The sequence below is a fragment of the Sapajus apella genome, unplaced genomic scaffold, assembly GCF_009761245.1.
Source record: "Sapajus apella isolate SASKATOON/1434 unplaced genomic scaffold, GSC_monkey_1.0 scaffold8, whole genome shotgun sequence".
Taxonomy (NCBI): Eukaryota; Metazoa; Chordata; class Mammalia; order Primates; family Cebidae; genus Sapajus; species Sapajus apella.
In genome coordinates this window covers 34,824,387-34,847,991 of record NW_022436948.1, presented here as the reverse complement: position 1 = coordinate 34,847,991, position 23,605 = coordinate 34,824,387, and the positions used below count along the sequence as shown (strand labels likewise).

General features: G+C 33.9%; 1 protein-coding gene across 2 annotated transcripts in view; it reads left to right on the top strand.

Moving 5' to 3' along the window:
* The window catches only part of GBE1 (1,4-alpha-glucan branching enzyme 1), a 266,870-nt gene that overhangs the window by 47,545 nt on the left and 195,720 nt on the right, over window positions 1-23,605 (top strand). Inside the window, exon 2 of one of the 2 annotated variants that reach the window (XM_032277180.1) lies at window positions 3,795-3,964. The exons of the other annotated variant lie outside the window; for it this stretch is intronic. Within the exon in view, the coding sequence (XP_032133071.1) occupies window positions 3,795-3,964 (170 nt within the window). The remainder of the gene's footprint in view (window positions 1-3,794; window positions 3,965-23,605) is intronic. 2 annotated transcript variants of the gene reach the window in all.

Sequence of the window (23,605 nt, the reverse complement as noted above, 5' to 3'; positions counted from 1 at the left end):
ACACACACACACACACACACACACACACACACACACACACACACACACAGAGAGGGAGTGGGGGGGGGGGAGAGAGAGAGAGAGAGAGAGAGAGAGAGAGAGAGAGAATATTTTCTCATATGATTTAAAAAGATTGCATATGATGTCTCATCAGGCCTGCATATCTAGTTTGTTTGTCTAGGTAAGTATTTTAAGTATTTTGAAACAGTTCCCACTGTTTACATTAGGAAGAGTTCATAGAAAAAGTCTGTAATTTTCTATGTTCTTGAATAATTACATGATTGGACAAAATATGCTACGTTACAATGAGCTGTAACTATTAAATAGAGGCTATGCTTTTAGGTGAGGCTTATACTTTCCATCTCAACAGAGTTTCTTTCTGCATTGCTTTCTTTAATTATTTTATCATCAGCTTTGCAATTTTGTGTTTCTTTTGTTGGGTCAATTCTTCATATTTATGATGCCTGCCTGGCTCCTGTGGGTGGTTCAGTTTGTGTTCCCTTGAATAAAAACTATCTGTGAGACTTGGATTATTTCAGGCAGTGTTCCATATCAGCACATTTTGTCCTACCTCATTTTTTTTCAATGGTTGTCATGTAATTTATCGTTTGGATATTCCACAGTTCATTCACCAACTTCCCATTTTTGCAAAGGTGGTTATTTTCCATGGTTTTGTATTGCAGATAATGCCATAAAGAATAAGTACTAGAATAAATACTATTGTACCCATAGATGTCTTTGCATCTTTGTGTGATGTATATCCAAAGGACAAATTTCTAAAAATAGTTACTTATTCGAAGAGTGTTATTTTGAAATTTTCATAGCTGTTGCCAAATTGTTTTCTAATTTATATTTTAATGAAGAGCATTAGAAAATGTCTTTTCTCCTGAACTGTATCCCAGCCATATAGACTATCATATGTTTCTGGGTCTTTTAGGTGGAAAACTGAATTTTGAAGTTTAGGTTTGCACTTCTTAAGTTATATATGAGTTTGATCATTGTTTCTAATGTTTACTGGCCACTTGAGTTTCATTTTCTATGAACTCTTGGACTTATTTACTTTAAAAATATTAAAGTTTATAAGTTTGATCTCTTTGGAAGTTATTTTGGTTTTAGAGATCTACTTTTTGATGACAAACTTACAGATTTCTATATTTTATTGAATAAGCCATCCTTACTGTTTTGAAATGCCCTTTTATCACATATTGAATTTTTTCTTCTGCTTAATACTGTTTCAGAAACTCAGTTTTACTCTGTAGATCTACTTCAAATGATTTCAGTTCCCTAAATTTTAGAAAACTAGTTTTACATATCTGGTAAAATTCCTATGAATATTATATAAAATTATTTTGCTGTTTTAATAATGTGAAAAATTATAGTTTTAGGCAAACTACTTCATTTTTCTTAAAATGGTAGTTATTTGTTATACATGATTAGAACAAGGCAAAGAAATCTTACCAAAATAATCTTCACTGATATTAAGAGTATATCATTGTTGATATTTTTATATACTTATCTTTACATAGAAGGTTAGAAAAAAGGCTTAATAGAAATACTATAATGAAAATATGAGAAAATAAATGTCTGTTAACTTTAAACAAAGAAACTAAAGTGAAATGGAAGGAAGAAATTATTGGAATTCGTATACAACTTTCTTTACCTTAAGTAAAGTGTTATTTCTTAAATGCTTATCTAAGATTAATAAATTAAAAAGCATAATGATGACAACCTTAAATTTTACTCAGTGTTGAGTGAATCTCTGCTATAAAATTTTATCCCCCTTTCACTCATCCTTTTTTTTTTAATATAATATTTTTACTTTGTCAGTTGAGATCTTTTTTTATGATCACATTCACACAGTTTCACAATTGTCTAGCCAAGGTTCTATATTTAAGGCGTCTGTTCTTAGCCACACTCCTACAATAACTGTTCATCCTTTTATGTGTTTGTTTTTAATGTTTTGTCATGTAGAAAAATGGAAAGTAGCTTATTTTTCTTCAAGAATGGTTCCTTAGTGTCATTGAGTAAAACTCAATTTTAAATTTGACAATATTTAAAAAAATCCCTTATATATGAATAGAAACTTGTCTATAGGATATTCTTAGATTACTACTTTTCCTTCTTAGAATAGTGTGGAGTTGGCTTCATCTTTTGGTTTTTAATTAATGTTGCCTTTTTTCGCCTGGTTGTCTATAGACTCATTTTTTTTTTTACCTTTTGGATTTCAGTTGCTTAGATTGGGATATATTTTGTGTGTGTTTTTTCCCAAACTTTACTTAAAACATAGTGTGCTCTTTTAAGTATGTGGCTTTAATCCTTTAGGAAAATTTTTCTGTTTTATATCTTCTATATTCATTTTATTTGGTTTTATTTTTCAGTCACCAGATATCCATATTTGGATTTTTTTTTGTCTATTTTGGTTATGTCTTAGATTCTCTTTAATATATTCAAATTTGTTTTTCTTTAATTATTTCAATTCTCAATTGTTTATTCATTTAAGTAATTGCTATTTTTGCTATAGTATGTACTTTTCTTTCTGAGTCTAACTTATTTTTCATTATCTAGTGATATAATTTGTTCCTCTATTTATTTCCTTAAGTCTACAATCTCCTTTTTCTTATCATTCTGTTGTTTTGTTATATAATCTTTCAGCTCTTATTATTTTGGGTTTATTTTTCATTAAGTTGTATAATGTGAACTATTTGTAAAATTGTTTATTTTCTGTATAGCTAAATTGAGATGTTGTTCATTATTCTGCACATCAAATTTTTTATATTCCCTGGATATTCTGTGCCTAGATTCCTGCCATCTTTCTGGGAAAGACTGCTTACCCCTCAGGTTACGGGGAGGTGTAGAGAAGCTTATTGGCATTGCCTAGTTCATTGTATAGCTCTGTAACCTTCACTTCTGACATAGAGCAACTGCCACATGGTTTACTTCTCCAGTTTTATCTAGTTTGTTTCTTACTGGATATAGGGGATTCTAATGAAAACAGGGTAGTACTTTTTGGTATACCAGTACCTAATCCAGGGGAACTGGGAGAGGGTCAGGAGCAGGCATGTGCTGTTCTTGGTCCTGCTTAGAAATCTTTGATTTCTTCTTGTGGCCACTGGCTTTTGTACTTTGATATGATGTATGTTCTTGCCATGCCTAGTTGCTTTAATGAAGGAAAAGGCTGTAGGCCAAATCTGGCCCACCACCTGTTATTGTAAATAAAGTGTTATTGGAACACAGCCACACCCACTCATTAACTTATTGTCCATGGCCCTTTCATACTTCAGAGACACCCTTGAGTAGCTGTGACAGAGACCATATGGCTGACAAAGCCTAAAATATTTGCCGTCTGCCCCTTCACAGGGAAAGTTTGCCAAACTCTGCAGTAGACTAATTTCATTTTTCTTGCTGAATTTTGACTGTGTTACTTTCATTTTTTTTTAGGAACCAGAGCAGAGAGATGTGGAGATTCTGTTTCATTACACTGTCTTGACATGGAAATTGCTATGATGCTAGTTTTTAAAAAATAATTCATGGAATAGAATAACCGTCATATTTCCTCTGTCATACCAGTGCTTGAAGTTACAAAAAATGCTAGTTAGATTAGCTCAGTTTATTTTAAATAAGAATGATTCTATCCTACCTAGTAACCTCTACTAATAATGAAATTATTCATATTATTCCTCTTTAATAATGTCTTTTTTTTCCCTGAATAAGACTAAAGAAGTTACTTAAGTACAGTAGCTTTTCTAGAAGACCATTTAATTTTCTAACTTATTTTCTTTCACACTTCTTCAAAGGTATAAGAAGTTTAGCCAAATTTTGAACAGCATTGGAGAAAATGAAGGCGGTATTGATAAGTTTTCCAGAGGCTATGAATCATTTGGCGTCCACAGATGTGCTGATGGTGGTTTATACTGCAAAGAATGGGCCCCAGGAGCAGAAGGAGTTTTTCTTACTGGAGACTTTAGTAAGTACTTGAAAGCAGTGAACTTAATAGTAATACTTAATTAACTATTTAATAGATATATTTCTTATATTTTATATATTTAACTATATGAACATTAATGATTACAAATAAATATCTGACTTTTCAGATAGAGTGTTAGAATTTTGTTAAGCTCTTTGTGTGGTACAGCTGTTTCTGTTATAATGTGATACATATATTCTTGGAAAACTTTTTGTTCTATAAAATCATATACTAGAAATAACAAGGTTTATGAGAAAATGCTCTTAGAAAGACGACTCCACATTTACTCAACTTTGTTAGCAAGCTCTGACAAAACCAATAGCAATCCAGGTGAAAATACTGGCATAGTTAAAGCTCCAGTAACATTCACCCCTGGCTGGCTGGATTCATAGTTCAGGGATCCTCTGTATAGCCTTATACTCTTTTTGGAGTCTTCAATAAAAGTAGATATCTAATCTGGAGGATAACCTCCATTACTCATTTCTTTTTTTTTTTCTTTACTTTGTTTTAGAACACAGTGGGAAATATCTTCTCAGCATTGTCATTTGCACTGTTAACTGCACTAGACAGAGTTAATGCTGTGGAAAGCAAAGTCAGGTTTCTAGTTAAGTCTGGGGGGAGGAAGGACTCTAATGTAAATAACTATAATACAATCATACTAAGTCTTCTTGAAGGGTAAATACATTACTAGAATGATGACAAGGAAGAAAGTTCACTTTTGAAAGTGGAATAATGGGAAAAAAATAGGCCTTGATAAAGGTTCTTGATACAAGGAAAAGAAATATCAAAATGATCATAATCCTTTAATACCATAGAATGATATAATATTTAAAATTTGATTTCACTGGGCTCAAAAGTCTGCATGCTGTATTATTCAATTTTTATGACATTTTAGAAACAGCAAAACTGTAGGGACAAAACAGATGATTGTTGTCAGGGGTTGGGGTGGTGGGTTAAGGTTGATTACAAAGGGCCATGAGGGAACTTTTGGGGGTGGTGAGAATGTTTTACATCCTGATTGCGGTGCTGGTTACCTGACTGTATGAATTTATCAAAATGTTTAGATGTAAAGGATGAATGTACATGTAAAGGATGAATTTTAATGCAATGTAAATTATTCTTCAAGGAACCTGACTTAACAGAACTTTTGGTTTTATATTAATATCATTGTCTAATACAGTACTGTCCAACAGAAATAAAATGCAAACCACATATGTAGTTCAGAAATTTTAGTAACAATATTAAAAAAGTGAAAGAACAGTAGAATAAAATTTGGTGGTAATAAAGTATATTTACCTCATATATTATTTTAACATCTAATCAATGTAAATTTTATTGAGATTTTCATTCTTTTATTGTATCACATCTTTGAAATCTGGGTACAGCAAGTCTTAATTCAGATGGCAAGTTTTCATTGCAAATACAGTCATCCTTCCATATCAATGAGGGACTTGTTTTACAACTTCCTGTGTATACCAAAATCCAAGTATACTTAAGTCTCTTGTATAAAATGATGTAGTATTTGCATATAACCTAGGCACATCTTCCCTTACACTGTAAATCATGTATAGATTATTTACAATACCTAATAAAATGTAAATGCCGTGTAAATATTTGTTATACTGTATTGTTTAGGGAATAATGATAAGAAAACAATGACTGTTTAAGTGTTTAGTACAGATGCAATCATCCATTTTTCTTTTCCAAATACTTTCCATTTAAGGTTTGTTGAATCAGTAGATGCAAAACCAGAGGGCAGACTATACTTAATTTAAATTTAGTATAATTTTCAGTGTAAAAGTATGTTCATATATCCAGTATTTTCTGAACAAAATTAAGAGTTTTCCAGTAACTGACTTGAATAACACTTTTACAATTTAAATTTAATAATTAAGATGAAATAAAATATAAGATTCAGTTTCTAAATTGCACTAGCCTCATTTCAAGTGCTCTATCGCCTCTTGTAGCTACTGGCTTCTTTATTGGAAAGTACAGGTCTAAGGACTGAAAATAATTCATGGTGTAGTCCCAGAAATTTAATGTTTCTGGAGAGTTGTTGGAAAATTCCATAGACAGTTCTGTAAAAGATCAGGAGATCTGTTGATTCAGATTAGCTTGGCATTCTATTTTACTAGTTTTCTTTTTAAAAATTCCATGTAGAGGTTGAGGATATTGGGAATGTTTAAGTTACATTTCTGTATAAAGATACCCAACTACTATAAGAACCACCATTAATATCTGATAGCTGTATTTGGTCCCCCCACTCCCATATTTATGATGAAACCTACTTAATAGTTTTCATAAATACAAAATATAGGAAAGGGACCAGGCACGGTGGCTCACGCCTATAATCCCAGCACTTTGGGAGGCCGAGGTAGGCGAATCACCTGAGGTCTGGAGTTCAGGACCAGCCTGACCAACATGGAGAAATTCCATCTCTACTAAAAATACAAAAAAATTAGCCAGGCTTGGTGGCATGTGCCTGCAATCCCAGCTACTTGTGAGGCTGAGGAGGAGAATCGCTTGAACCCAGGAGGCAGAGGTTGCCTTGAGCTGCGATCATGTCATTGCACTCCAGCCTGGGCAACAAGAGCAAAACTCCCCCACCTCCTCTCTCTCTCTCTCTTTTTTTTTTTTTTTTCCCTCTCCCTCTCTATATATATATGAAGGGAACTGTATGAAAACCAGATTTGTGAACTGTCATAATGACAATTGTTCATTTATTAAAGTTGTGCTGTGTGGGTTTCTAGAATTGCATTTAAAAAATGTATGTTCTTGGACTTAATGCTTAAATATTAAAAGTACAGAAATTGAAAAAAATATTTTGTAAAGAGCAAACTAAAATTACCAGGTCCATATTTTATTGTAAAATGTCCTCTGCTAAGTTTTTTCCCCCAATTTGCAGTGATTTTTTAAATTCCATTCTTTATAAAGCTATATTGCATAATTTTAAATTTCTCCATATCCTTGTGATAACATTCAGTTAATGATTCTCAATCAACAAATATTTATTTAGTGACAAAGGGCATGAAAAGCAGTAGATCTAATCAGTGGGCATTTATTTTTATTGAAGAGATAAGAAAAGACTACAATAAATGAAATTGTGACAGAAAATAGTTAAGAACAGGCAGTACATTGGGAAAACTTAAATGTATAATTTATTTTATTTTTTAGATGAAAGGATGTCTTTTCTTATGCCCAAAGTTATAGGATCTCAAAGTCTCTTTGTGAACAGGATCTCAACTTTTTCTTACTAATGGGCTTTGACTTTCAAAAACAAACAAAAATTTGAAAATTGAGAGTGTAGCCTGCATTTTGAGCCAATGATAAATCTAGAAGGTTTCTTTGGAAAAAAAGATATACACATGGGTCAGTATAGCTTTAGTGAACTCACAGTTTTTAATGTGATGACAACCTGGGTGAAAATATACTGTTAGATGACTGAGCTGACCGTGCCTTAACACACACACACAAACACACTTACGCACGCAGGCATGCACCACACTTCAGGGCCTCTATTTCATCTTCCCTTTATTTACATAAAATCCATTTTTTTCCTAATAGTAGTTGAGCAAAAAAGAAGATTTCTTTTCTTTTCTTTTTCTTTTTCTTTTTTTTTTTTTTTTGTGCCTACTTACCTGAGACTTTTTTAGATACAGGTCCTTAGAATAATCAAATATAAATGTTGCTTAAGAAAGAAACTGCCAGCTAGTTGCAGTGGCTCACACCTGTAATCTGTAATCTTAATCCTTTGGGATGCTGAGGTGGGTGGATCAGTCAGAGAGAGAGAGAGAGAGAGAGAGGAGAGAGAGAGATCACCATGACTTGTTGTGTAAAATAAAAAAGGATGGGATTTAGAGTTTGAAAACACAGTTGAGCTCTCTGAACAATGGTTCTTCTCTGGCTCATTGAGGATAAATGTTATGATATTTGTTTTAACTGCCTGAGTTACTCTGGGTACTAACTAGATTGTGAATGTGAGAAATTTTGTACCTTAATCAGTGCTACAGAAATGTTAATTGGCGAGATTTAAAAAATCCTCTCTTATTTGCAAAGGTTTTTTTTTTTTTTTAAATTTCAGAAAATTACTATTAATTTCAAAAGGCAGTTGAGGGTTTCAAAAGTAAAACAGTCACTGTTTTGCCAAAACTATGACAGATGTGGCTTTTGCCATCCACATTTTTAAAACTTCTTGGAAAACAGCTTCACTTTAAATATAGTACATATATTTTTCTTTATTTGAGTGAAAATAAAACAATCATTTCTTTTTCTTCTAGTCATTTTTAAACAACTTTTTTTTTTAGCTAACAGCTGCTGCAGCAACCTAGAAGGATGGTGTATATATAATGGCATTCATCAGGATTGGAATCTTACCACTGAAAAAGTATTTCTGGGCAAACCAGAAGCTACTTTAAAGGGTTGAGATGAATTTCTAAAATTTTGAATCATCTGCGATACAGCAAAGATTCATTCTTTAGAAAATTAGATGTGATTTAAAATATGCTTGGAGTTTTGGTTCTAAATCATGTTTTTCGCAGGTTGCTAAATAATTGAAAATAACTAGCTGCTTTCCAGTATCTAGATGATAATAAGAGAGAAAGGCAGTAAACTACATATGTCAATATAAAATAATTGGGTTCCTATTTGCTATAGTGGAAAGCATTTCATTTAAAATTACTAAGTCTGGGAGCTAGGCACCTTTCAAATAACCTAAATGTCTGTCACTGATAGACTGAAAGAAAGGAAAAAAGAACAAACCTTGATTTTTATGCCTATAGAAACAGGAACCACTGATATTTTTGCAGAGTGGGAAAGATAGTAAGAAGAATTTTTATCTGTTTTTTGGGGGCCAAATTTGTCTATAATTTTTTCTCAGTTATATTAGTTTTCAGTGTCATAAAAACCGTCATATTTATTAATCCCACATGCCCTGGAACCGTGCTACCCTATGTGTGCTCTGTGGACCGGCGGGTTCTGTGAACTGTAATCTGTTTGCAGTGATATTATCAGAAATTGGGAGGAAGCATTTAGGAATGTTGATAGCAATTTAGCAGGATCATTTTATTTCTGTGGAATCCAGTAGTTATAATACAAAAATGTGGGCTTGAATTTTGAGTCTTTTTTCTTTCAGTTTTTGAATAATTTTATTTATATAGTTGTTGGTTTATGCTAAAATAAATTTTTTTAGGAAAGGTAATTGGTATATAATCATAGTCTGAGAAACACTGATATGAAAATTAGTGATCATTATTTATTGATTTGAAGCCCTTTCTGGTTCAGGGGTGTTGTTCTGATACCAATTTGTTTTGAATTTTCTTCCTTCATCTACTGTATTATGGCTTTATTAGTCAGTTTTCACTGTGGTGTGGCATTTTACACACAACTCTTTGATGGCTTACAACAACAAAACCCTCTTTCTCGTTCATATTGGCTGTAGTTGTCAGCTGTGGCTCTCCCCCAACTGTCAAATTCACTCCAGAATACAGGTTAATAGAGTAACCCCAATATGGGACACACTGATCCCAGGAGAGAGAGAAAGAGCAATGAAGAAACTCTGTGACGGCTCTAAAAACTTCAGCTTAGAAGTAACATATGTGATTTGCATTTACATTTCATTAGCCAAATAACATGGCCAAGCCTTATGTCAATGAGGCATGGAAGCCAAATCTTTTATGGAGGCCTGTGATAGTTAACTAATACTGAGTGTCAACTCAATTGGATTGAGGGATACAAAGTATGAATCCTGGGTGTGTCTGTATGGGTGTTGCCAAAAGAGATTAACACTTGAGTCAGTGGATTAGGGAGGGCAGATCCACCCTTAATCTGGTGGGCACAGTCTAATTAGCTTCCAGTGAATATAAAGCAGGAAGAAAAATGTTAAAAAGAGACAGGCTTAGCCTCTTAGCCTACATCTTTCTCCCATGCTGGGTGTTTCTAGCCCTTGAATATTGGACTCCAAGTTCTTCAGTTTTGGGACTTGGACTGGCTCTCCTTTCTCCTCAGCTTGTAGACAGCCTATTGTGGGACCTTGTCATTGTACAGGTTGATACTTAATAAACTCCCCTTTATATATCTATCCTATTAGTTCTGTCCTGCCAAGAGACATGTACATGGCTCATGAAAAATTTGGAACAATAATTTATGACCCATCTTTATAATATACGTTGTACATTTTTTTTGTGTGCCTGCTGACCTGAGACTATTTTAGGTACAGGTCCTTAGAATAATCAAATATAAATGCTATTTAAAAAAGAAATTGCCTGCTGTGCATAGTGGCTCACACCTGTAATCTGTAATCCTAGCACTTTGGGATGCTGAGATGGGAGGATCAGTCAGGTGTTTGAGACCATCATGGGCAATGGAGCTAGACCCTATCTTTACCAGAAAATAAATAAATAAATAAATAAAAATAAAAAAATAGACAAATCACCATGAATTGGTGTATAAAATAAAAAAGGGTGGGATTAAGAGTTTGAAAACACAGTTGAGTGCTCTAAACAGTGGTTCTTCTTCTGGCTCATTGGGGATAAATGTGTAAACTGTATTGGGGCTATATGGTGTAAACTTTCCAGATTTTTTGATATTCTAGATCTCTTACAGTCTTTGTGGGAAGAGAGTTGTTTTGGCAGGATAGTGATCCAGACAGATTGTTGAGAAGATTTCTTGAGGTCTGAATTCAGAGGGACTTCCAAGGAGTCTTTTGTTAGATAGACATTTTCAACTCCCTGTGGGTCCTCTGTTAATGCATTTTTGTTATGTGACTTCCCTTCAATTAGGTTTATTGGAAATTGTTCTTAGAAAGCAAGTTTTTAGATGTGATCTGGGGATTCTAGATATTGTTTATTTTGGCAAAGTGTTAGCAAACTACAAGGCACGAATATAAGGATTTAGGTTTGTTGACCAAACCAGTACCTATGCTGAGAAGTGACCTCTTTGAGGTATGTGAACCTAAAGTAAGTATTCAGCAAATAGTGTTTTGTAGAAAATTTTCTGGTACTTTATTTGGCTTTCCAATCTGATATTGTTGCTGTCATCACTTTAACCTATTTTACCTAATGGGTTGTCCACTTTCGATGGAGTATACATACCCTGGAGGTTTCCTTAACCAATCTCTGTTTAGTAGACATAGTGAACTTAACTTCTGCTTAACAGATTTCATTGTAAATGCTGCTAATTCCCACAGAATACTGAGCATAGGTATTAGACTATAGTCTGGGCTACAGGTATACAGTTCTGCTTCTACCAGTTAAGACTATGTGTTAGGTTTTCCCCCTTAATCCTAGCAATGCTATTTTTTACATTATAATTTTATAACATAATTTAATATAAAGTGATGATCTATGAATGAAACAGGAAGGAAAGTTATTGAATTTTGGGAAAATTTCAGTAAGGGCAAGTTGTAAGAAGTATCTTGAATTAAGTATGTTTAAGTGAACTTAAAAAAAAAAGATATAAACCTAACTGAATTTTGCATATATATTATTTCACATGAACCTTTTAGCTATCATTCATTTTTGTCAAAAGGGAGTTGGGAATTATAAATGTTGCATTGGAGATTTATGTTTATATAAGAAAGATCTTATGAAATCCTTATCAGAGGACCCAAACTTTAGTCTTATGTTAGAAGATGGATGAATGTATATTTATATTTGGGTTTTAAGTTAAAATAACAAGTTTACTGATGTGTTTGTATGTGTATGTGTATTTTATTATTCCCTCTTTTAACTAGTATTTTCAGTGTATCTACCAACTTCCGGCTCCAGTTACGCTGGATCATGGAGCTTTGTTACAATGCCTAATGCTATTATTTTTACTGAAAAGCATCTTTACCTTCTGGGATTTTAGGAGATTGCTGTTAGAGACCTTATGGTGTTGTAAGCTATATATAAACCTAATATATTTTATATATAAAATATATGTATAGAGAGACCTATGTTTAAATATATTATATATATAACTATATATATTTAAAGTATATAATACCTAATATAAAATATACCTAATAGATATCATGCCTAATATATATAATGCCTTCAATATAATATATATTATATATATTATATATCTTAGGTTTTTGTTTATGGTTCCTGGCTCATAACTCCTATTTTCCTTGTTAAAGTCTTTTGTTAAAATGCTGTGTGTGTTAGCCTTCAAGGGTAGGCCTGGATAACAGAATCTTTCTTCTGCTTTCCTTCCACCTGCTCTAAGGCAGGACTCTAATCTTTCCCCACCTTTCTGATTGTGATTGTTAAGACTCCACTCTGAGAGGGTCCGACCTCATACCCTGGGGGAGATTGTCTGCCCTTTCTGTCATACCTTATCCTGTGCATGTCTTTGTCTGTGTCCTTTGCAGTATAATTTATAATAAACTGGTAAACATAAGCAAGTGCTTTTCTGAATTCTGTGAGCCACTCTAGCAAACTAATTGAATCCAAACTTGAAGTTGAGACTATGGGAACCCCAGCTTGAAGTTCCAGAGGCCCAGACTTGTGACTGGTGTTTATTGGTGTGGGGGGCAGTCTTGGGGACTGAGCCCCCAACATGTGGGATCTGACAGTGTCTCCCAATAGATTGTGTCAGGATTGAATTGGAGGGTACCCAGCTGATATTTGCTGCTTGATGGTGGGGAGAAATTCCCATACCGTTGGCCCCAGAAGTCTTCTTCTGTGTTGATGATTGTTGTGGTGTCAGAGTATGGGAAAAACATGGTTTGAGAGAGTTTTTCCTGATACGGACCTTAAGGCTAAAAAGTAGATTTTGAACTATGTAACATAAATGTAAATTTCCTAGCCTCATATTACTTTTTAAAAATATTCTATTAAATTTTTTGCTCTGTAGATAATACAATTTTGGTATTTCACTTGCAGTGAATGTCTGTAAAATTTATCTTGTTTATGGTTGTTCTTTAGCAGTTGTCTTTTGAAATTTTGATAATTTTATTAAATTGGCTTTGTTAAGCTCACCATTTACTTACACAAAGAAAGTGCATTATTCATATTCTCTTATCAAGTTAGATGTTTTCTTAGAGAAGTGATGTTCTATTTTATAACAGTCACATCTAGCCCCAAGTGTGACTGATTACAACATATGTCAACACTTTTTGTATCTTGATCACAACAAAACTATTCATTTTAAGTTCAAATTGCATTATTCTAAGAAGCTGTCACTTACGATAGATGTTTAAGGCAACTCAATTTAATTTGTTAGTATTTTCTTTCTTATTCCACAGATAGCTTATCTGAGTATGACTTTGCATTGTGGAGAGGTTTAGAGAAATGTGGAAATCTGTCAGAAGTGAACAGCATTGTTTGTTTTGCTCATCCAGGCAGTTGCTTCATGTAGGTGAATTGGAATTCACTGATTATGCTTGATGCTTTTTCTGGTTTATTGTCAAACTTTGAATCTGTAGCTCTCTCTTCATTTCAAATTATTTTCCTCAGTTCCCTATTACTGTCTTGTACTATTTATATTTTCAATCCCTGTTGAACTATTTTCTTTTAAGAAAAAAATTAGAGGTACTTTTAAGCTTGAATAGATCTAGGGAAGAAAAAGGGGAAACTTTTTCTTCTTTGTATTATAGCTTGCCAGTTCATCCTATGAAACTATGAAAGTATTCATTTTAATTACGACGGCCAGAGACCCCTCTCATTATAGATTCCTGAAAAAATGACTTAGCCATCTTACTCGATTGTAAATTAGTGGCAGAATTGCTTCAGATGTATTATTTAGAGATTTGAAAGCTGAAAATACCACATTTTTTTTTTTTCAGCTAGAGTGAATGACCTTCAGTATTGATGCCATTGTCTTTTAACAACCATGGACACATAAGTGAGTTTTAACTCAAATCTTGAAGGCCTGTTAATACTCTTACTTGTTGTATTTTTTTTTCTTTTTTTTTCATTTTAATATTTTAAAAGTTGAGGGATATTCATATAACATAACATTGGCTCCTTTAAAGTACATAGTTCACTGGTTTTTTTCTTTACTTGCTATGTTGTGCAATCATTATTACTGTCTAGTTTCAGAACACTTCCATCACCCCAAAAAGAAACCTCATGCCTGTTAGTAGTTAGTTCCAGTTCCCCTCTCCTTCCAACCAACCCCTGTCAATCACTAATCTAGTTTATGATTTTAATTAGTTATGATATGATTATGATTATCATAATCTAGTTTATGATTTTAATCTAGTTAATCTCTATGGCTTTGCCTATTCTGGATATATCATATAAATGGAATCATACATGTGGCCTTTTGTGTGTGGCTTCTTTCACTTAGCATACTATTTTTTAAAGTTCATCTACTTTGTAGCATGTAACAGTACTTTTTATGGCCAAATAAAATTACACTGTATAGGTAGTCCACATTTTGTTTATTCATTCCTCAGTAGATGGTAATTTGGGTTGTTCCTACTATTTGTTGTGAATTATACTGTTGTGAAAATGTGTGTACATATTTTTGTATGAATATATGGTCACTGACAAGGCCAGTGCCCCCCCAAAATGGGGTCTTTGCATGTTTGGTGCTGCCAAAACAATATGCAAACTTAAAGTGAGTGTCAAGTAGTACAGGCTTTATTCAGTGGCCGTGGAATTGAGAAGAGGGAGCTTGGCTCACAAATCAACTTCTCGATCTAGTGAAGGATGAGGAAATTAAAATGTAGGGTTGCTCTAATGAAGTTGAACATTAAAAAGCAAAAAGAATATTCACAATTTTTCTGGACATGGGTGATGAACATTTTAGAACTGGAGGTCGGCCTTTTTTTGTCCTTTATGGCCTCTTCCAGTCATTGTCATGGTGATTATGAACTGTCATGGCACTGGTGGGAGTGTCATTTAGCATAGAAATGAGATTATAATGAAGCCCAAGGTCTTTCTGAAGTACTTCAGTCTGCTGTCTAGGTACTAACCAATCTCAGCTAGTCTGGCTACAAAGGAAACTGTGTCACAGGCATCTTGTTTCTTAAGGATAAACAATTTTAGGGCAGGGTAGAAATTCAGCTATGTCACATAGGCATTACACCAGGTAACAATATAGTTTTGATCCTCTTGGTTTGTCTTGGTTGTTGATGCTCTTACCAAATTCATATATTCCCTGTGTCGGTCATTTCCTTATTTGCCTTATGTTCCTTTCACTCATCCTTCTCTGCCATACTCTCAATTACATTTTCAAGCCAGGTTCCCTTGGCCTCTGCATCTGTTGAGTTGGTTTAATGGGCAGCATTGGTGGGAGACTGGAGGGTAGGAGTGGGGGTAGCTGGAGAATTCTCCCCTATTCCTTTGCCCACTCTTGCTGTCTAGAGAGCCTCTTGAAGCAGCTGTGTCAAAAGAACGTAAGTCATCAGAACCATTTCTGATTTTATTTGCTTCTAGGTGACCTCTACTTTCTTTAAATAGCTACATTTGAATATACTATTATGTGTCTTTCTGTTCAAAGAGGAAGAAAACATTTTTGGTTCATTTGTTGCTCTCTCCCACCTTTTCTTCTTTCTCTTTCCCCCCTTCTTCCTCCTTCTCTTCCTCCTCCTCTCTGTCTTCTTCTTCCTCCTCTACCTCCCACCCCTTTTCTCCCCCGCTTCCCTCCCTTCCTTCCATTATTCCTTTTTCTTAGGTATTGCTTTGATCATCTTAATCCTCAGCAAGCCTAGTAACTGGTGTTAAAAAGAGAACGTTTCAGGCTTACAAAAAGGCTTTGGGTTCTTAGGGAAAAGAAGATGGTATTTTATTTCTTAATTCACATAAAACAAGCAGTTAACTTTGTAGCAATTATCACAGACTTCTAAAATATCATAAAACAATTTATACATGATTACCAATATGTCTAAACTCTAGGTAAGTAATGACAAAGTTTTATTTTGTTCTGTTTTCTGTAGTTACAGAATATAATCTTAATAAGGTGTTTATAATTCTCTAAATAGTGTTGTTATTCACATCAAATTCATGATATATATAGTTTATATATATGATATATATTGATGGTTGTAAGTGTGTATGCATCTTTCAAAAATCTGTTAGGGTTCTTGATATTAGAAGACCATGTCAAAGATCTAGAATGTAAATTCAATAGCTTCTTTCTCATCTGCCCTGCTTTCCTTCCCTCAGGTAACAGTATTTATTGAATCTCTTCTGTGTGCCAAATACTGTGCTAAATAATTCTTGGAACTTCATTGATGCACAAGAGGGACAGTAACCTTCTCATCTAGCAGAGGAAATGGATGGTTTCTTCCTAACCAGCAGTCATTGACTGAGCTAATACATTAATAACCTTAAATTGAAATTTTGATATTATTATAAGTAGTTGTGGCCATTATTGTATGATTTTTTTGGTATAAAAATAGATATAATTTTATAAAGATATCTGAGAAGTAATTTTATATAGATACTTTTCTAAGTACTTTCTAAAGTCAAAAAATAACTCAGAATATAATTTAATAATAATTATGAACAATACTGTTTTTTGGGATATGGTTTGTTGAAGATTGTTTTTGATTGTGTATTTTTTTGGTAATATTTTATGTGTTTATTTTTAAACTAAAACTGTTGAACTGGAAGTTTGAGGTATATTTCCAGAGAATCTGTAATTGATTTAAATGATACATGAGACATTTTTTGTCAAGCTGATCTGAGCTAGAAAAAAATCTCTTAGAATAGCTGCATTTAGATTTTAATGAAACTAGGCAGAAAGGAGACTAAAGTGAATTTCCTTTTTAGTCTTTTAAATGAAAAAGTGCATCATTTGTCCTATATATCTTATTCATCATCAGTCATAGCAAAGCATTCATTCCCATGAGAGAGATAATGGAGTCAGAGCCGAGAGGAATGGAAGATTGTCATTCAATGCAGATGAGTTTTAGTAATATTCTTATCATGAAAAATTGGGTTGCAAAACCTTAAGATTTAGAATTAAGTTGCCATAGATATATTTAATTAAAAGTAGATTGCTTTAACCTTTCTTTAAGTTAGAAATAGGTTTAAAATCTTAAATTAAATTTATAGTTAGTTTGTATTTAACTTGTATTCAGCACTTGCCTTTAATAGGAATTCTTTATAAAGTTTAGCCCCAAAAAGGTATATTTTAATTGAATTATTATAATGAACATATAAAGAAATTTTCTGAAAGCATTTCATAACAGTATATTGGATCAAAATATGGCTCACATTTTTTCTTGATGGAGAACATTACCACATTTATCAAGCCAAACTGAAAACTGAGAACAAAAGGGGGCTCTGCCTTCTCAACTCCTAACACCTTGTTAGCACACCTAGCGATATTTTCTGGTATTTAAATGTTTGCATCTGATGGGTTGGGTTCTTATTCATGATACCGCCCAATGGACATTGTTCTTCTGAAGTTAAAGCATATGAAGCATGAAGTCTTTGAGGTAGAAAAGCAAACATAAATGACACTGTATATTGTGCACATTAGTTGGCCAAATTACAAACTTCCCCTTTACAGAATCATTTTAGGTTAATTAAAGGGAATTAGAGTACTCCAGACTTATTCTGTGATTCTGTCTAATTGAGCACTCTTAATCCAAGGCATTAAAAATAAAAGTATGATGAATACAGAAGGATGTGTGGCCAGCTACCAGTCTTCACTGTACTTGCCCCCAGCCCTGGCTCTGCATCACCTGGTTTCAGGATGTGGATCTCCCTTGTTGTAAGATGCTGAAGTCTGGGCTGTGCAGGTCATGGCAGTTTTCCCACCTGAGAAAAGCCAGAGGAGTAGAGATGGGTAATAAGGTTCAGAACAATTGCTGCAGTTCTAATGTGTGATCATGCCCTCGGCTCCTGTCAGTCAACTTGTTGCAGATCCCTTCTTCTACGGGTTACTAAGTTAGAAGTGGGGTTTTCTCTTTTACTGGTTTACTTTTTCCTAAAAATCTTCCCAGATGAATAATCATATTACCTTAGGTGCTTGATTAAATTATATTATTTTATTTAAAAAATCATTTGTTTAACTTTGAGACAGGGTCTTGCTCTGTCACCTAGGAAAGAGTACATGATCTCAGCTTAATGTGGCCTCCGACTCCTGTGCTCCAGCGATTCTTCAGCCTCCGTATATGGAGTAGCTGAGACTATAGGCATGTGCTATCATGCCCAGCTAATTTTTATTAATTTTTATGGAGAGGGGTGTCTTGGTATGTTACCCAGGCTGGTCTTGAACTCCTGAGCTCAAGTGATGGTCCCTTCGCGGCCTCCTCCTGCCTTGACCTTCTTGGGTTACAGGTGTGAGCCACTGCATGCAACCAACTTTAGAAATCAAACTCGATTATTTTTTATGATTAGATCATGCTGACTAGCACAAAGTATCTTAGAGTAATTGTACCTAGTAAACCAAAATAAACTCTGTCAAAAGCTATTTAGTATAATTTTATTTCATTTTTAAAGGAAAAGCTTTTTTATAAAATAGTCCATATTTGTTCTCCTTTTTCTTCCTCTTCACAGAGTGAGGAATCACAAACTGAAATCTCCTGTAAATATGTTATCATTGACTGGAAGGAAATTGCAATATTACACAGTTGTTAATCTTTTTTCATTTAAGATCAAGATTCATTCACTTTCAGAGGCTGAATAAAAAGGCATGGTCATGTTAGGCATACAGAAAATTGGAATCCAGTCTTGCAAGCAGATGGATCATCCTCATCTGGACTTTATTTTGTTTTACACCTTTATAATGAGTCATAGAGGAAGAGCTTTCTGTGTATAGTACTCCATAGCAAGTAAGATGAAATGAAATTCTGTGTGCTAGAGCTGTTAGCATAGTTCCTAAAATCTAGTAAATTCACAGTAAATATTTCTTCACTAATTAATTTTGCTTCATGTTAGTAGGACTTAATCATGCTTACAGACAATTGTAATGTCTAGCATAGGACAATAATACAGTAAGACAATAAAGAGAATCATAAATAAACAATGAGGAAAATACCAAGATGATAAAGACAATAAAAAGTAGAATAAAAGAGAAACATAATAAAGACAGTCATAAATGGTTTAACCCTTTTTTTTTTAAACAACAACAACAAAAAAGAGGATTTTCATCATTGAAAGTTGTGTTTTATGGTGAGGATGCTATTATGGAATGGTTTGGAGATATTCATGTTAGGTTTAGTGCTAACGATATCCTGATTAATTGATACATAGATGTTTCATAAATATATTGGAAAAAATTACTATTGTGGTTTTAAACATGTAACTATAAAATAGTGAGTAGTTTTGGTAACTGTTTATTTAATGCACATTTATTGTTTGCTGTGTGCCTGATCCAGTTCCGGAGCCGGAAGAATATCTGTCTTATTACTGTTTGGTTGCTATTTTTGTATCTAGCTCTTACTGTCTTATTTGATTGATAGTGCTGCAACTGAGATATAGTTCATTCATTTCTTTGGGAAGCTTAATAAGAGAAATTTAGAGATGAAGTATGAACGCAGAGGGTTTACCCTGAGGGGATGTACATACGACTTTGGTCGGTGTTGAGTAGTGTCAGAGAACTTAAGTCCACATTATTTCTGGAGGACAGATTCTGGTAGGACTTCATAGTTGTGAAGATATTATTGTACTCATTAGAAACTCGGGGTAGGTAGGGGAAGCACATAGTTCTCTGTCTCTAGAGCATTAGATTTATAAAGTTTGTGTAGCGGACGTATTGTTGCAAGACTTTTCTTTAGTTCAGCTAAAGATGGGGTCTTTATCACACAGCCACAAAAGATTAGGCTTGCAGACAATTTGAAGGGTGAATAAGGCACAGTTTTATGGGGTGAAAAGGGAAAAAAAGGGAAACAGAGACCCTCCACAAAGCCAGAATCCCTGATGGTATCCTTGCCTGGAAGATTGAATCCCTGGTTCCACCCAGGAAGAGGAGGGGTCAGGCTCCTCCCCACTGCAAACAGCACTAACTTCACAGCAGGAACATATCCGGTGTTCACTCCTCCCAGGGTGCAAGCTGGTTGGAGTTTCTCTGGGGTCCCCTTTCCCCCTGGCTGCCTCAATATGGCCAGTGGTCAAGAGAGGCTGGAAGAAGCTTAGTTCAGCAACTGGTAGAGTGGACTTGCCCGTCAGTGATGGGAGCTCTGTGTGAGATGGTAAGGTAGGGCCTTGCAGACTATTTTAGGAAGTAGTTAAAAGTGACAAAAACATTTTAATGATTTTGTTTCAAATTTAAGAGTTTATAAAATCTAATTAGTAGAGTAGTTAAGAAAAACATGACTATTTACTTTGACCTTAAACAAATGGCTGTTACATTAAAGACAGAAAACATGGCAATTGTTGGTGGATTAAATGTTCTTTATTTTAATGGAATTGCTGTAATGTCAGTCAGATATATTCTTGAACATGTTAAACCTCCATATAACTTGCCAGTATTTTCCTAAAATTGGGTCCCTGATTTCTGAAATGGGAGTGAGGAAAGATGTGAAAATCGATGGCCTCCAGCTTTTTAAAATCCAAATTGAAACTTGTACTACAAAGAGAGAAATTTAACCTGAGAGTTTATGCCTGTATCAGCATGACGTAGAGTAGCAATTGAAGTTTTTCTTACACCCTACAGATCTAATAAACACACTGGTTCATTTAAAAGTGATTCAATTTTCTTGGATTTTAGATTTCAGAAAAAAAAAAGGAACATAGTCTAATAAATTATGTCTTATAGGTCTTATAAATGTAGAAATCACATATAGAGGTTTTAGATGCTGCTAGTGTTTGGGTATAGATAATTTGGCATTTTGTGAATTTTTAGATTAATATTCTATTGAACATTTTAGAAGATTCTTTTTTTTTAAATGGTGGTATTTGATATGTTGAATGAGTATTGTTTATTTATATAATAGTAATTGTATGTGTAATTTATATATAGGATTCATTATATTATATACAATATTTTTGACATTAGGACATAAGAGAAAATTAAGATCTGTTTTACAATACAAGTAAATACATTCATGCTATTCAAGTTTTTAAAAATTACTGTAATTTTGCTTTTAAATCTATGTCTACATAATTTGGTTAGTGAGCCATACTAATTGAAAAGATTAACAAAAGGAACCACCCAGATCTTTTGTGCATTTTAATCATGTATGTTATTTGCTAAACACAGATATAATTCTTATTAATATAATCTTAGTGTATAATGAAGTCTTATTGAAAGAATACTATTTACATTCATTTGCAAAACTAAAAAGATACGTTTTTGGGGGAGTTAATTTTATTCTTTATTAAATTTTCACTTGCTGAGTTAGCTTAATATGATCTTCATTAGGCCTAAAAAGGTGAAAATTTATTCTTTTAGTAAACACTTGTTGAGTACTTATTATGTGGGTGATTCTATACCAGGCTTTGGAGTACAAAGAAGAATGAATCTTGATCCCTACCTTCAGAAAACTGACAGTCAAAGAAGGGTAAATCAATATAGACAAATGTAGTAAGTGCTACTTATAAGCAAATGTAATAAGTGTAGTTAGTAAATGCTACGATAGGTATAGATTTAGGCTACTTGTGGGAGTTCATAGGGAGTTATCACTCTAAATTGATGCACAAGCCAGCTATATCCACAATAGTGCTGAGTAGCACACTATTTCCCCACTTCGTGTAACAACAGTAAGCATTATTTTCCTCTCATGCATCTGTGGATCTGCTAGAATGGCTCTGCTTTTTTAGAGGTTTTGATATGCTTAGGAAAGGTGATGGGGTAGCAAGCAAGACTTGGTGTGATATTATCAAACTTTATTGTGTAAAAGGTATAAAGATTGCTGTGGCAGAATTTTTCTGTTTTAAATTTCATGATGCTAAACACTCCAGACTGAACAGGGCGTCTCGATCTACGATGTTTTGTGACTTGACTACTTTTCTTTGATGCTACTCCAGACTCCTTGATCTCTTTTTGAACAATTTCATCTCTTTTGAACCTTGAGCTTCCACTGTGCACACCTTGTAAATCTGTAATGTCTAATTTCTCTGCTTTTGCATAGTTTCTGGGAACAGTGAGGAAAATCACATTGAGACATCAACTGCTGCTTCTGCAGAACGATGGCCATCAACATTCCACAGAAACATTTGCACACCCCCGAGCCTGCTCTTTCTTATATTCTCCATGGTAGCTATTTCAGTTTCACTACTCTCTTCAGAATTCCTTATTTTACCACCTCCTCATTTTTCATTCACATAATAAATAGTTGTCTTGACTTTTCAAAGAAGAGAGAAGCAAGCAGAAAGGAAAATTTTTGACTTCCCAATCATTTTCTTAAGAAGATCTCTATATCTCCATTTGTCTTTTCCATGCACTTTCAAAAGTTGATAGAACAAATTGCTGCCACAGATCAATAGTTTGAATATTGTAAATCTGTTTACCTCTTCTTTTCCCCTCAGCTGCTCCATCTGCTGCTTTCTTTCTCTCTGCATATAAACTTGCTCCTCATTCTTCTTCCTTAATTATATTAGAAAGACAGTCCCTCTTTCATTTCTCCATCAGATTTCTAGAATGACACCATAGACTATTGGTTACAAAACCTGTGTGTGCATAGCAAACATTTAGGGAGCTTATAAAAGTAAAGATCCACTCCTGGATCTGATTCAAAGATCTGTAATCGAGTCTTTATGGTTTTTGAACTTTTAAAGAGAACCAGCTTGGGGAACTACTGTAATAAATGAATATGTACTGATAGGGGTGATGCTGAGCATGTAGTATGTGATAAAAGGATACAAAATTATGTTAGAAAAGTGTATGTATATACTTTTATATACAATTTATACTATATAGACACATGCACCTGCATACAAATGCCTATGTAGTAAAAAATAAGATTTAACACTAAGGCATTTGTAATGTAGAGGTGGATGTGGTTTGAATATGTTTTAGTGCCTTTAAAATTTATATATATTTTTTTCTATGCAGAATATATCCTTTTTTGTAATAAGAAACAAACATAATGAAGAAGTTGGCACATCATGTACCTGCATTCCCTATTTTACCTTCCTTTCCTCCCTCCTTCATGTAGGTATCTTTTCCTACTTGATCTTCCTGAAGTAGTAGGTGCTGCAGAAAATAGATGCTGTTGACTACTTCTACTTTCTTAAAATTTCCTTCTCTCTTACTTTCATATTCACTGTCCCATTTAAAGAACCACCGGAGTGAAATATTATTTTTCTCTGCCACACCTAATAGCCAAACAGTCTTCTTATCAAGTTTAACTCTGAAGTAGTTTTCAAATGCTCTCCTTCATTTTCATTCCCATCTTCATTGTTGTGTTTGAGAGAACCAACTGAGGTGGGTATCATTGAAGCCCAAGGAGGAGGAACCAGGGGTTTCAAATGCCACTGAAAAGGCATGTTACTTGAAGTCTGGAGAGAACTGTTGGGACTAGAAATTGACAAGTCTGTGGTGACCTTTGCCAGAGTATTTCAGACACATTTTAGCAGCTGAAGAGTTATGAGGAAGTGGAGACGGCAGTCAGGAAATTGGTCCATCAGTGGTTGGATAACCAGAGAATGCCTTGGATCAAAAAGAGAAGTTTTCTTCATTGTTGTTAATGTTATTTCAGCCAGTGCATCAGTTCATCATATTTGAGTGCTGAGAATAAAGAGCTTGAGAACAATGTTTAAAAACATCAGAACATTAAAAAAAGTGTACAAAATAGAATGGAATCAAGGAATT